At 39.9% G+C, this 15167-nt stretch overlaps 1 protein-coding gene across 1 annotated transcript; it reads left to right on the plus strand.

Annotated features, from left to right (window-relative positions):
* The first annotated feature begins 1139 nt into the window (after positions 1-1139).
* Positions 1140-1829, plus strand: LOC130018490 (keratin-associated protein 26-1-like). The gene has a single exon (XM_056109182.1). It carries the CDS (start codon positions 1140-1142, stop codon positions 1827-1829), a length of 690 nt encoding a protein of 229 aa, XP_055965157.1.
* The last annotated feature ends 13338 nt before the right edge of the window (positions 1830-15167 follow it).

The following is a 15167-nucleotide window of genomic DNA, read 5'->3' on the forward strand; positions in this document are numbered from 1 at the left end:
TATTTTATTTCAGTAGTTACCACCAAAAACATGTTACCAAGCTTTTGGAATAAGACAGATGATGTATGTAGTCTTCCTAAATGAAACCCCTCAAGGAACTTATAAAAATCCATTTATCCAAATAATGTGGGTAAGATGGAGTTATAGGCTTCAATAGCACCACTAAGCTGAAACATTTCTCTTCTTGGCAGACTGGGAATTTCCACTTCCTTTTTATGTATAAATACATTCAAATTCCAAATAGTAACCAGGAAAGTTAAAATCTCAGATATAAATTAGATTCTTTCTTAATTAATTTGAAAACTCAGAATTATTTTAAAACTGTAAGTATAAAATGATATTTATTGAAATATCATCAGATGGAAATATAAATACACAGACTCAGCATCCAAGGATATAAGACCTTTACTTAATACAGCATCTATCAAGGTGTATATATGCCAACACCTTCAGTTTCATGCTAATAAAAATTAGAACTATGAAATATAGTCTCACTGGGTGTGGATCTTAACAAGGATTGTTAAAGCTTTCCAGGTCACTGTATTTCACTAGGAAAGATGTAGTTGAATGTAATATCCACACAAAGGAATAAGATTATATCTTCAAAGAATACAAAATATTTTTTGAATTCCCCAAAAAAGAATTTTCAACATAACTCACTTTTAAAATACATCACTAATATTATTAAACACTTACACATGAAGATATTGGCATTACACTAAATAAATGGCTGTAAATGAGTCCCTCTACTTATGTGGCTCCATTTGTGGAATTTTAATAGCAATTTTAAGAAACAATCAGAACTAATAAACAAGCATGGTTACTAAAGAAACAGTTGACCTATGCCTGAGAGAGATGATCAAGGAAGACATGATTGACAATGGAATCACAGTTATCTGAAGGATGTGACACAGATGATATATAGTTTACAGGCTGGTGGGAGGACTGCTTGGTAGAAAACTGAATAATAGTTTAATGAGATTGCATAGAAATGGTTCTGAAATATGAGTGGGAGGAGGAGCCAAAGTGGGAACCAACGCCCAGGAGCTATGATATATAAAGCTAGGGTCCAGCAACAGGCAATCATTCTTCAGGAGCAGCTCTGAAATCAAAGCAAAGTCTGACCTTCTGATTCCACCATGTCCTACAACTTCTGCTCTAAAAGCTACAGCTCTCGCTCCCATGGGAGTTCCTGCCACTCTCCTGTCACCTCTCCCAGTGGTCTCTGCTCCACTGAGATGAGCTGCAGAGACTCACCCTGCTCTCCCAGTAGCAGCCTTGGGAACAGTGCACTTCCTGAGAGCTGCCACACATCCTGTGAGAAACCCAGGAGCCGCTCACCGACGGTTTGTGACAGTGGCAACGCTAGCCCTTCTGCTTGCTCTCCAGTTGCTTCCGATGTGCCGAGATCCCACCAGGGAAATGACTGTCATCCCATCACCACCAGTGGCAACAGTTCCTGCCAGCCTGCTTCCTGTAGACAACCTCTGAGATACCGTTTTCAAAGTTATCAGACCTATGGCTGTCAACCTGGGAACTTCATGCCCTATGGCTGTCAACCTGGGAACCCCATGACCTATGGCTGTCAACCTGGGAACTCCATGACCTATGGCTGTCAACCTCTGAGCTACATGCCTTATGGCCGCCAACCTCTGAGCTACATGCCCTATGGTCGTCAGTCCCTGAGTTACGTGCCCAATGGCCGTCAATCTGGGAACTACTTGTCCTATGGATGCCAACCTCTTAACTACACCTCTGACTGCTACAGGCCCATCAACTATACGTGCGGCAATTTTCAACCTTATTCCTCTTCCTTGAATGACTGCTAGTGCCCTCATCAAAGATCAGCTAAGAGTTGGAAAAAATCTGATACTATTGGTTTTGACCCTGAATAATCGTTTTTCTTATTATGTATCGGTTGCATCACCTACTGTAATTCTGTACTGAATCTACTTAATGAGCTGTCGCTTTTGGAAGTTCTTATTGCTTATATTTACCCCCTAAAAAGGCTGATGTTTTGCAAATTGAGGTAATCATCTCCCTGTATTTTCTTCCTAATTAAAGCACTGCTTAGCATTCAAATCACACTTTTTCTGTGTTTTCATTTATTCCTTCTTTGATGTCTATTTTCTTTCTTGGATTGTGACAAGAGAACAGTTTTATGCAATAGTGACATTTTTGTAATCTGGATTAATTGTGGAGAATATTGAAAGTACCCATAGTAAAGAAAATGATTCAAGGGTTGGAGCAATAGCACAGCGGGTAGGATGTTTGCCTTGCACGTGGCCAACCCGGGTTTGTTTCCCAGCATCCCATATGGTATCCTGAGCACCACCAGGGGTGATTCCTGAGTGCAGAGCCAGGAGTAACCTCTGTTCATTGCTGCGTGTGACCCAAACAGCAAAAAAAAAAATATTGATTAAAAGAGACCTCTGAAAATTATTGAAGTGTAGTAAATAATGCCACTTGGTCACTGCCCAAAGATTTTTGCAATATATGCCTATACTTACATATTTGCATTAGGATATTTCAGATAGCATCTGAGAAGGAATGAAGTATCAGAGAAGGCCTATTTTATGCACTCATTTAGATAAGCTGGAGGGTGCTTCACTATAAAATTTAATTGAGGTGCTCTGGTAGTTGTATTTCATTGCTGTTAAGTATGGAACTCTGTGCCTTGACTTTCTTCAATCACGAGGGAAGATACTAGTTTTGTTCTTTTTTTTCATGTGTCCAAGAATAAGAAAGCAGCATAGCACCAGTATAGCATCTAAATCTCTAAAATAAAAACTAATCTGAGATTAGTTTGAGCAGAAAAAGAGAATTTGCACAAACTGTCATATTCTATCTAAGGATCCAATTTACAGATTTGAAACTTGAACATTAATGCGTTTTGCAGAATTCAGACTTTTTTTCTCTTGCTTCAATGTACTAACTTTGTTTAGTATTTTCACAATAATATGTTTAGTATTTTACTAAACAATAATTTACTAAACACAATAATATGTTTAGTATTTTCACAACTTGCATTCTCCTACAGAACTACTATCCCATTTCCTAAAATTTCTATTTTTCAAATTCCAGTTTCTTGGTTACTGTCCCAACTTAAATCTTTCATTTTCATTAGTATGATCCATTGAAATTCAATTTGTTCTCACACCATCTCCATGATCTAATTTTTATTACTTGATTTGTAAATATTTGGAGACTGATAGATATCTGTCCTTGAAGGAAAATTATGGGGAAAATAGAGTATCGATATTTTACATTTCTGGTACAAGAAATTTTATAGATACAGTCCCGAACTTCCTAAAAATTTGTAAGGTCCTTTTTTCTAACATTTGTTTTGGTTTGAGGATGCACTTGGCTGCGATGAGGGCTTACTCCTGGCTTACTCTTTACTCGCATTGTGCCAAGGGATGTTACTTCTTGATCTTCCAAGTGCCATATGTAGAGCAGGAAATTGAATCTTGGTTGGCCAGAAGCAAAGCAAGCGCCGTATTCATTGTACTATCTCTTGGATCTCAATTTTTTACCTTTGTCTTGCTGATGTAAAAACAAACTTAGTGAAATTACTATTCTAGCTTAAGGTTAGAAAGACAATCACACATTTGCTGAATGCTAATATTATTTTGTGGATGCAGTCTGATATAACTGAATTTCTATTCTGTTAATAAACCTCAAGAAGAAAAAAAACACAGGAAAAATCAAATCTTAATAGCACTGAAGATTCAATCAACATGATTGAATAACAGTCCATGAAAATAACAGCATGCTTTGTAACTGAAAAAATCACCAATTTTTAGCATACATTATTTTGAACAATTCTTTTTATTCAAAAATATAAAATATAGGTCAGTATGGGGAAAATGTGACTATATGATGTATATAACTATATATTCACAGCTATGATGGAATTGTCAATTTTCTAGAAGCATTTGTCTTAAGAAACAGTAGCCATTGGCTATAAGTGTCAGATTACAACTATGTGCATATTTAGTGATTTGTGAGTCAATTACTCCTACCTTTTTATTTGTTTTTAGGTCACATCCATTCATGCTCAGAGCTAACTTCTGGTTCGGTGCTCATTCCTGGAGGGACCTTGGGCATCAAATTTGATGCCAGTGATTAAATTCACATCAGCTGTTTGTAATGAGAGCAGCCTACCTACTGAACTATTGCTTCAGCCCCAAGTATCCTTTTCTCCTATTCTTTAGGTTCTAAAGGTATATAAATCACAGGGTTTTAATCAAAGATATCTTTATCTATTCATTAGTATCTTTCATATAAATTGAATAATTAGTATATAAATGACATTATCTCATGTACTGCAATATCACTGTCATACCATTTTTCATTGATTTCCTCAAGCAGGCACCAGTAAATGTCTCCATTTGTCCAAACCCTGAAATTTTAGCAAGTGCCACATTGGAGCTTGTAAGAGTCTACCGTGCAGGCAAGATACTCTCAGTAGCCTGCCGGGTTCTCTGAGAGTAAGAACTCAACAATTGGAGGTCACAGCATTTGCTGCCGCTGGCTTCCAGGAGCTTGGTTTTATAGTCTCTGGATATTGGCCATTGATGGGATTACACAGCACTGGGGCAGTTGGTGGGTGTAAAGCCTAGCTACTGGAAGATGGGGGATCTGGGTGGAGGAGGCCTAGTCCCTATCCGAGCAGGCTTGGAGATCTCATCCCCGGGTCCTGCACACCTGGGATTGTCTGCCTGTTTCTTCATGCATGAGGATCGTCTGAGCGTGTGGAGAGTGGTCTTAGCATGGCTGTGGCTGGGTTCCAGAGGTTTTCAGCTGCCAGGGTTCTGCTCGGGTGGGGAGGGAAACTCAACCCGTCCCCCTCCATGTGGCCCTGGTGAGGACAGCCTGGTGTGGGGGCAGGAGACTCTGTGTTGTTCTATTCTGTGTACTGCAATATGTCCTCTGTGCACTGTCCTCCCGTTGTTCATCGATTTGCTCAAGTGGGCCGAGTAACGTCTCCATTTTGAGACTTGTTACTGTGTTTGGCATATTGAATACGTCATGGGTAGCTTGCCAGGCTTTGCCATGTAGGCGAGATACTCTCAGTAGCTTGCCAGGCTCTCTGAGAGAGGCAGAGGAATCGAAACCAGCTCGGCCAGGCTGGCTGAGCACAAGGCAAACGCCCTACAGCTGTGCTATCGCTCTAGCCTAACTGGGAAGATAAATGGAAAAGATTTAGGTTCTCAGAGACCTTGACATCTTGCAAAAGTATATAAAAATAAATAATTTAGAGGATGAAAAACTAGTACAGTGGATGGTGGTTTCCTTGCAAGTAGCCAGCACTGGTTCAATCCCTGGCAGTCTCTTTGGTCCACTGAGTCCCATCAGGAGTGATCCTTGAGCACAGAGACAGGAGTAAGTCCTGAGCATAGGAAGGAGTGGTCCTCAAATAAATAGACAAATAAATAAATAATTTTGTTGCAACTAAAATACATAATGAATTGTCACTAAATTTCACTAAATTTAGGGCTAGAGCGATAGCACAATGGTAGGGCATTTGCCTTGCACGCAGCCAACATGGCAGACCCGAGTTCAATTCCTCCACTCCTCTCGGAGAGCCCGGCAAGCTACCGAGAGTATCTCGCCCGCACGGCAGAGCCTGGCAAGCTCCCCGTGATGTATTCGATATGCCAAACACAGTAACAACCAAGTCTCCAATGGAGACGTTACTGGGCCTGCTCGAGCAAATCGATGATCAACGGGAGGGCCTTTTTTTCTTTTTAAATTTAGACCAATCATAGAGCTATAAAAGACAAGTTATAGGTGAGAGAATCCTCTCTAAGTATTAATGTATTAAGTCCTGAAAGATGTAAGAAACTCATTGTTTAAGGAGCAAAGGAAGTGTTCAACAGATGAAAATAAATACACCGAGGCCTGGAGCAATAATATAGCATGAAGGTTATTTTCATTGCACACTGCAAAGCCGGGTTCTATACCTAGCACCTGATATGGCCTTCCAACCCCTACCAATAGTAATCCCTAAAAACCTTTGGGTGTAGTCCCCAAAACAAACATAAATTTTATATATGACTAGAAGTTGAGAGAGCATGGTGAACTAAATAACTGAAAGAGAATTGCTATAGTAAGAGTATTGAGGGACATAAGAATAATAGAATAAGAATAATAGAATAGTGGGAGCTGGAGCAATAGCACAGTGGGTAAGGTATTTGCCTTGCACGTGGCTGACCCAGGTTCGATTCCAAGATCCCATATGGTCCCCCGAGCACCACCAGGAGTGATTCCTGAGTGCATATACTAGGAGTAACTCCTGTGAACCGCTGGGTGTGACAGCCCCCCAAAAAAGCAAAAAAAAAATGATACAATAGAATAACCTTCTGGAGGTAGACAATAACAAGATCATTTACGTTATTGAGATATAAATTGCCTTATCATAAAATAAGTTTTACTAAAGTTTTAAATACAATATTTTGATGGACTCCTAGTTTATATTCTGGTCATATAAAGAATTGGAAGCTGTTTCTGTGGACCAGCTTTCAGAAGTGTGACATATAAAAATGGGTGTATCAGGAGAAAAAAAAAGGAATAGTGGTTTTTTGACTAAAAATTTTTCAAAACTAGTAATGAACGATATCCACAGGTCAAGGAAGCTCAGAGAACATTATGAGAATGATTATAAAAGCAAAGAAGCAACAAACAAAAAGCCTTTCATCAACATCAGCATCAATATAAGAAAATTAAAGAAAATATCAAATCTTGAAAGAGATCAAGGAAAAACAAATTGAAAAATCACTTCAAAGAATAATAGTTATATTAGATTTCTCCATGAAAGCAAAAAATGTTAAAATAAAATTAAATTTGAAAGAAAAAATCCAATAACCTAGAATTCTGCAACTAACAAAATTATGCTTTATGTAAAGGACAAACAAAAAATCAAATTAATGGTTGATCTCCTTTCAAAAAAATAAATTCTTTGGAATGGAAAATTATATGCATCAGAATTTCTATCTACGTAATGAAGAACATTGTTGAAGAAATCAGCACTTATTGCTTTGTTTATAAATGGTGGAACATATCAGATGACTAAAAGTTAAAGCCAGAGAGTATGTTGTGTAGTTGTGAGACTGATGACAATGGGGGGACTCAAAATGAGATTTAAACTATGAATAGAAGCAGATATATCTGAGATATAATAATAAAAAGAAATAGTGCTTATGGATTTTTTGGACATAGTAAAAAAAAAGGACAGGTCCAGATAGGATTGAAATAATAATCTCAGGTTTGGAATAAATGATTTATATATATTAGAGAAAAATTGTGAAGAATAAATTATAACTAAATCTGCATATAAAATTAAGTAGTTAAATAATAAATAATTATCAAAGGAGAAATATATAGTAGACATCTAAGATCACTTATACATTAACTTCCCGTTAGTCGTCGATTTGCTCGAGCGGGCGCCAGTAACGTCTCCATTTGTCCCTGTCACGTGCTAGTGTAGCCCAATGGCATCTGTTCGCTCCAGGAACATGAAGGGCCTCAAACCGATCGTTCATGATCTTCAGGAAGAAGTCTGACGATCTGGTAGGTGGGCGGCCACGCGGTCTCTTGACATCCCGTGGAATCCAATCAGTAACAGCTCTAGTCCAACGGTTGTCTTTAAATCTCATTACGTGACCAGCCCACCTGATTTTCGACACCTTGGCAAATGAGACAGCGTCCCTGATCCTTGATCGTCAACGGATGTCAGAACTCCGGATTCTTTCTCTCATTTGAGTGAAACGTAATATTCCAAGCATAGCTCTTTCTATTCTTCTTTGGGAGACCTGAATGACGTTCTCATCTTGTTTGCGTAGGGCTCAGGTCTCTGAGGCATATGTTAATGCAGGAAGAACAGTGGAATCAAAGAGATGTGCCCGGAGCCGGAGGTTCTTCGTCCTCTACGCTATTTCTTCGACGTTCTTGAAGGCATTCCAAGCCGCTCTCTTCCTCCTGCGCAGCTCGGGTGCCAGGTCATTTGTCATGTTGACCTCTTGACCTAGGTAGACATAGCTGTTGCATTCGGAGATGGTCGTTCCATTGAGAGCGAATGGGGCGTCAGGAACAAGGCTGTTTCTCATAAACATTGTCTTCGTAAGATTCAGCTGTAGTCCTACCTTTCCACACTCACGGTCAAAGTTGGCCAGCATTTGTGCCCCTTGGCTGATGTTTGGTGTTATTAAAACAATATCAACAGCAAAGCGGAGGTGGTGTAATTGCCGACCATCTATCTTCACTCCCATTCCTTCCCATTCCAGTCGTCGCATGATGTTCTCGAGGGTGGCACTGAAGAGTTTCGGTGAAATGGTATCACCCTGCCTCACCCCTCTCTTGACATCAACGATCACTTCTTTGTAGAATGGTGAGATCCTGGTAGTGAATCCGCAATACAGCTCACGGAGGATCCTGATGTATTGGGCTTGAATGCCCTGATTGGCTAGGGCTTCAATGACCGCTTCCGTCTCAACAGAATCAAAGGCCTTCTTTAAATCAATGAACGTTAAGCAGAGCGGCATCTTGAACTCCGGAGAAACCTCAATGAGCTTGGTTATTGTGTGGATATGGTCGATGGTGCTGAATCCTTTGCGGAACCCTGCTTGCTCGCATGGTTGTCCTTCATCTAGTGTTCTGCCAATCCTATTCAGGATGACTCGAGTGAACAACTTGTAGATGACAGACAATAGGCAGATCGGGCGATAGTTGCCAATGTCATGGATGTCTCCCTTCTTGAACAGTAGTACGGTCCTGCTGGTTTTCCATTGGGATGGAACCTTGCATTCAGACAGGTAGCGAGCGAAGAGCCGAGCCAGTGTATTGATGAGTACTGACGGCAGGTTCTTCAGGTGTTCAGGTCTGACCTTGTCTGGGCCGGGTGCTGTTTGTTTCTTTACCAACGAAATGGCGTGTCGGATTTCGGAGGGGAGAACGTTGGGAACAACATACCCATCCTGTGGAATTTGGTATGTTGGCAAGTGGACATGGCTATCGAAGAGATTTGAGTAGAAGTCATGGATAATCTTCTCCATTGCCGTTCTGGAGGATGTGATGGATCCATCAGGACGTCGGAGGGCAGTCATCTTGGTCTTATAGTTGGCGAAGGACAGGCGGGCGTTACGAATACTTTTCCCGGCTTCTGCCGCATCTACCAGTACTTCTGCTCTTCTCTCTTTGAGGTCTTCCTTGATCGCATCTCTGCACTGCTTTGCAAGCTCGGACGTTAGCTTGCGGTTGCCTGAGGCATGCGCCAAACCACGCTGGCGAATTAGCTCAAGAGTTTTCGAAGATAGGCGACTTTTTGTGGCTATCTCTCTCTTGGCTTTCCTCGCACATTCATGGAGGTGCTGAACCAGTCGGTCGTATTCCTCGTCAATGTTGTCAACAATGGCATCTTCCCATGTTGCCGCAATAGTACCAAAGAGTTACCAGTTGGTGGTCATTCTGGGAGTTCTCTTTTTGAACTTTGCAGCCCTTTCTCCCCGTTCTGTGAAGTAGAATTTTGCACGAAGGAGACGGTGGTCCCATCCCGTTCGAAATTTTGGGACAACAGCGACATCAGTCAGGCAAAACTGTCGATTGAATATGATGTGGTCTATTTCGTTGTGGAATCGTCCACCGGGGGACTCCCATGTCCATCGTTTAGATTCTGCCTTCCGCCGAGCCTGGAGTCCAAGGTCTCAGAGAGTTCCGCTTATCTTGTTCTGTGGGTCTTCAGTTGTGCGTGGGTCTCGGCCGGAGCTGCTGCGCGGGTCCGGAAAGCGTCCTGGAGTGTGGCGACGGCTGGGTAGTGGAAGTCGTGGGACATCTAAGATATTAAAAATTATATCAATGTAGCACTGTCCTCCCGTTTTTCATCGAGCAGGCACCAGTAACGTCTCCATTGTGAGACTTGTTGTTACTGTTTTTGGCATATGGAATATGCCAAAGGGAGCTTGCCAGGCCCTGCCTAGCAGGCAGGATAATCTTGGTAACTTGCTGGGCTCTCTCCTAGAGAGACGGCGGAATTGAACCCAGTTCAGCTACGTGAAAGGCAAAGGCCCTACCCGCTGTGCTATTACTCCTGCGTAAAATATTAAATTAAATTGGGAGGTAGCACAAAAAGCTATAGCACACGCTTTACATAAAGGACGCCAGGTTCAATCTGTAGCACCACCAAGTTTCCCATGCACTGAGTCTGTAGTAGCCACTGAAAATCACTGACATTACAAAAAAAAATCATTTCCAAGCAAACATAATTTATCCAACATTGAAAATATTCAAAGTCTGTAATGTTCAAGAAACTGGCAAATAATGATACCGATATTGTCGGGGTCCTGGCCAGTTGACCTTAGCAAACTCTAGTACTAATCCCTGAAGTCACCAGATTTACTCCCTATAGGAGAGGGAATGGGTAGGGGAGAAGCCTCTGCCTTGGCCCTCTGCTCACCGCGCGATTTCTGGGTTCCTGCCCCTGCCACTGTAGTGACACTGAGAAAGAAAGCCACAGACTGGGGGAGTCTGGTGATTAAGCAGTTCTCCATTTATTGGCGCCCACCCAGGGGTTCTCACAGTACAAGGGAGACAATCCCACACTCTGCACGTTTCTCAGGCTTCTCAGGTAGGGCTTCTACAGATGTCAGTTAATGATTTACATATCCTGCTCTTAGGGCCTGGTTAACAATATGGGTAGGTGGGAACAGTCATGTCCCTCATTCTTAACCAGAGTGCCCACCTGTGGGGAGTGCTTGAGCTGGTCTTTGTAAACAGGGCCTGCTCTAGCTTCCAGGGGAGGGGGTTTGGTCAAAGTCTCAGGCTAGCTGCTGAGACCCAAACAGATAAGACAAAGGCATAGGCTCAAAAAGTTCTAAATATATAACTCACTATTATGTCTAAGGGCATTAGTTGAGAATAGAATTTTGTATATTAACAACAACAACAAAAAAGAACTAAATAAAGTAAAATGGGGGAAATAGACTCAGAGGATAGTCAACTTTCCAGACATGCCTCTAAATTTGTATTTTTGGCCTATTGTATTTATTTGGATTATTTGCTATTTAAAGGATGATGTACAATGCTACTAAACCCATCTGTGAGTTTTGCTGTCCTGGGCCAAGCTGATAAACATATAAAAAAACAAAGAAATGCAATATTATTTGGATATTTGGGTTAATTGTAAGTTATACCATCTTAGAAGTACCATTAGTATTTATAAGAATCATTGAGGAATTGACCAAATGAGTTTCTATCTTAGCCCTCCACACACAACCAGCATACATAAATTGATCAATATGAAAATGATTTCCAAGTCCTCTATTAATGTGAATAATCTAAAATGAAATGTTTAAAGCGTAATGCATGTAAATAATGGAAAATTTAAGAAAATATCTTCTAGACATTTATTACTGAAATGCTGTAATGGATAAACTATCATTCCCAGGAGCAGAATAGGCAAGGGTGTTCCAGGAAATCTTTCCTGTACAAAGTTTCTGAGATTAAAACCTCAGAGTTTTAGGAAATTTTAAATAAAATTGATATATGTAAATTTGGAGCATAAAAATATGCTCTTGGTGCTGGTTACAAAGTTTATGAATCTTATTCTAAAGTGAAAACTTTCTCATGTAAGCAACAGTTGATAAAAAATCTGTGCTTTGAAATATAATAAAAATTAAAGAGGCTATCCTAGATGTGTTAGATTCTGAATAAGATTTAATTAATCCAAAGTGCTAATTAAGTTTCATGTGAGAAAGAAAAGATCACAAACTCTCCGAGGTGATTCTTATTATTTTGTGTTAATGTCATTCTATCCTCAAACCAGTCATCTCTTAGGAGGATTTAATCTCTCTGTAGCTTTTTTCTTTTTACTTTTTGTTTTTAATCTCAGGGTATTTAACTAGACATCTTCATGGAAGTGTAACAAATAACTTCTCTGTAGACATTGAGAGGAAATACACATGTAATTTTAGATAATAAATTAAGATGTATGTCAACTAAGTATGTGAATTGAATCTTTCTACGTTTGTCATTATGAGGTGATAATATGGTTTATAATACCAGGCTTCTCTTAGTTACCTGTCTTCCATTCAACTTACTTTTTAATTATGATGATTGATGATAAGATTATATTAGTTTAATAACTCTAGACTCAACAATGTCCTACTTTTCAGATGCAGTTCAGTAGCAGTTCTATAAAACAAAAATCTATTTTCAGTATGATCTAAAGAGAACACTTCACTTTTCATTTTGTAAGCCAAATGCAACAAGTCTTCATGTGATGAAAGGGATTATATGGACTAGTTGACTATAATTTGTTTTCTAACTTCATAAAGAGCAAAGATTGTGGAGAATCTTAAACTAAATCATGAGGAATTCAGGTGAAGCACACATGAAAAAAAATGTTCAGTGGACAGTTATCTAAGCAAGAGTATTTTCTATAGATGCATTAGAGTTAAAGAAATCTATATAGAAAACGTAATGTCCTTAAAGGATATAAGAAAATTGTCAAATAGACTTCCCATACTCTCAGCTCCTAGTGACTCTAATCTCTTGTTATTTTCTAAGCAGAAATAGGTCTCACAGTGATAGGAAGTGATCTGAAGTTTTCTTTGAGGAAAAATGTGGTGTGTAACCTGAACAACCCCTCCTGTGAGATTGTGAGATGTTAAATATTGTATTCCTCTAATATGGAAACAAAATAGTGAAATTTAAATGAGACTTTACACTCTATATGTATGAAATTTCATGTACTTTATATTTTAAAGGATAAGTAAAATATTTTAAAACTGTTATTCTCTCTATGTATAGATTTCTCTTGCTCTCTTTTCCTCTCACTCTCTGCATGTTTTTATGAATATAGCAGATCTGCTTTTCCTTGAAACACTCTAAATGAATTTTTAATATCTTCTTAAAAGAAACATCAGATGTTCCAATGGCTAAAACAGGGAACATCAATACAGGTGGGACAATCAAGATGGATTGGTGATTGACAAAAGTAGATTCTCAGTTCAGTGGAATAGAATTTAGTTCAAAGAGACAAATTCTCATATATCTGGACAATTAGTCCATGAACATGGATCTGGGTGCATGAAATGGATTAAGCAAAGCCTTTTCAAGGTATGGTGCTAGGAAAAAAACTGAATAATCACATATAAAACCCAGAAACTGCATCTGTCTCTCACACCACACACAACTGTCAACTCAAAGTGAAATGCAGACCTCAATTTCTGGGCTGTAGAGATAGTAAAGGGGTTATGACACTTGTTTTGCATGCAGCCAAGCCTAGACCATTCTTCCCAAACATCATTCCAGAACTGATCCCTGATCATAGAGCAGGAAGTAAACCCACACTACTTACAGAATTGATCCCTGATCACAGAGCTAGAAGTAAACTCTGAATACTTCCAGACATATAATATTTCCCAAAATATCTCAATATTATGTGAGGAACAGGTCTAGATAGCTTTTTTAGATCTTCTTTACAGGAATCCGCATTGCAAAATAACTTGTTTTTCTGCCCCTGAGCAGAACTTGGATACAGGTGCCCAGAGTTGCAAGTCACGAGAAGGGTGGTGGTCAGACCAGATAAACAGATGTCTCTCACAAGACCTATGTCTGCCCTAAAAACCAGGATGTTCCTAAGTAGTGACACAAATGCTGACCTTTAAAACTATAGGCTAAGGTGTGATGTACTTCTAAATGGATAGGTTAGGAAAGTATGTGTTGTTATGAATCTATTGGCTACTAAATGCGCGGGCTCTGCTGTAACGGCAGGTGAAGGCCTATATAAGATCTCCTTTGGAGAAATCAGGGTCTTGCCCAACATGCTGGACCTGCGTGCCTGCATAGGCTAGCCAGTCTTACAATAAACCCTGCTTGCTGTTTGCCCTCTCTGTAGTCTCTTTGTCATTAAAGGGAGATCTCAATCTGCGCCCTAACAATTAAGTTAGAATGAAAACAATATATGGAAGAAGACTTATCCAGGAGATAGTTCTTAGAGGTGTCTTTAAAACCTGATTTGACCTTTTCCCTCCATGCCTGTTCCTGTATCTGACATTCAAAGTTCTGTACCTAGACATAGAAAGACTGCACTCATCTGGGGAATATAAAATAACAGAATGGGAGATGAGCACCCAAGAATATTAGAGATAAGTACTAGGAGATCTGCTCCATGGCTTGGAAGTTGGCAGCACGTGCTGGGGGGGGAAGGCAGCTCAGATATAGAAGGGAACACCAAGTGAAGGATGTTTGGAGGATTTGCTTGGGATGCGAGATGTGTGCTGAAAGTAGACTATAAACCAAACACGACGGTCACTTAATACCTCTATTGCAAACCACAATACCCTAAAGGAAAGAGAGAGCAAAAGGGAATGTCCCACCACAAAGGCGGGTCGGGATGAAGGGGGATGGTGGGCTACTGGCATCATTGGTGGTGGAGAATGGGCACTGGTGGAGGGATGGATACTTGATCATTGTATAACTGAAACTCAAGCATGAAAGTTTGTAAGTCTACAAAAAAAGTTCTGTCCATCATCTCAAATGTATGATGGCCTGGTATTGTCCCAATGCCTTCCTCTATTCAGTGTAAACTTTCCTTCTGTGAAATCTAGAGCTAGAAGCCTGTCAGATGTATCACCTTGGTGGAGGCTTGCTGTTCTATAACCTGTTGCTGGGTCTTCCTGGGGCTATACCTCAGTGGCTCCCTGTTTTTTTGAACTTTATGTGTCTCTAAGCACGGCCAGGTGCATGTGGAGGAGATTCCTGAACGTCTGTCACTTATATGGGATGTCTGAGCACAAATGAGGAGGCCTAGAGTAATTGATGATAGAAGACTTCCTTTTATCTGTTACTACATACTACCCCTCCCCTGTCTTTTTGGTGAGTGAAGTTCAAAATGACCAATTAGGTGATTCAATAGAAAAAAAAATTAAATGACCAATTAAATTAAATAGCTCACCTGGTGCTTCGCTCTTCGTGTCTCAATACCAGCAAAGATAGAGTCTGGTGTTAATAAAATAAAAGTGATACCAAGAAAGTACTTATTATTCACAACCTGTATTTGACTATTTTAATCTTCATGACCATCTCTTAAGAAAACACTGTTTCTGATTGTCACCCACTGCCTCTTTTACAAACCACAAAACCCAATAAGAGAGAGAGAACAAAAG

This window comes from Sorex fumeus, unplaced genomic scaffold (assembly GCF_029834395.1).
Source record: "Sorex fumeus unplaced genomic scaffold, SorFum_2.1 ptg000265l, whole genome shotgun sequence".
NCBI lineage: Eukaryota > Metazoa > Chordata > Mammalia > Eulipotyphla > Soricidae > Sorex > Sorex fumeus.

Coding starts and splice junctions, on each gene's coding strand:
- LOC130018490 (XM_056109182.1), top strand. CDS start 1,140: ATGTCCTACAACTTCTGCTCTAAAAGCTACAGCTCTCGCTCCCATGGG.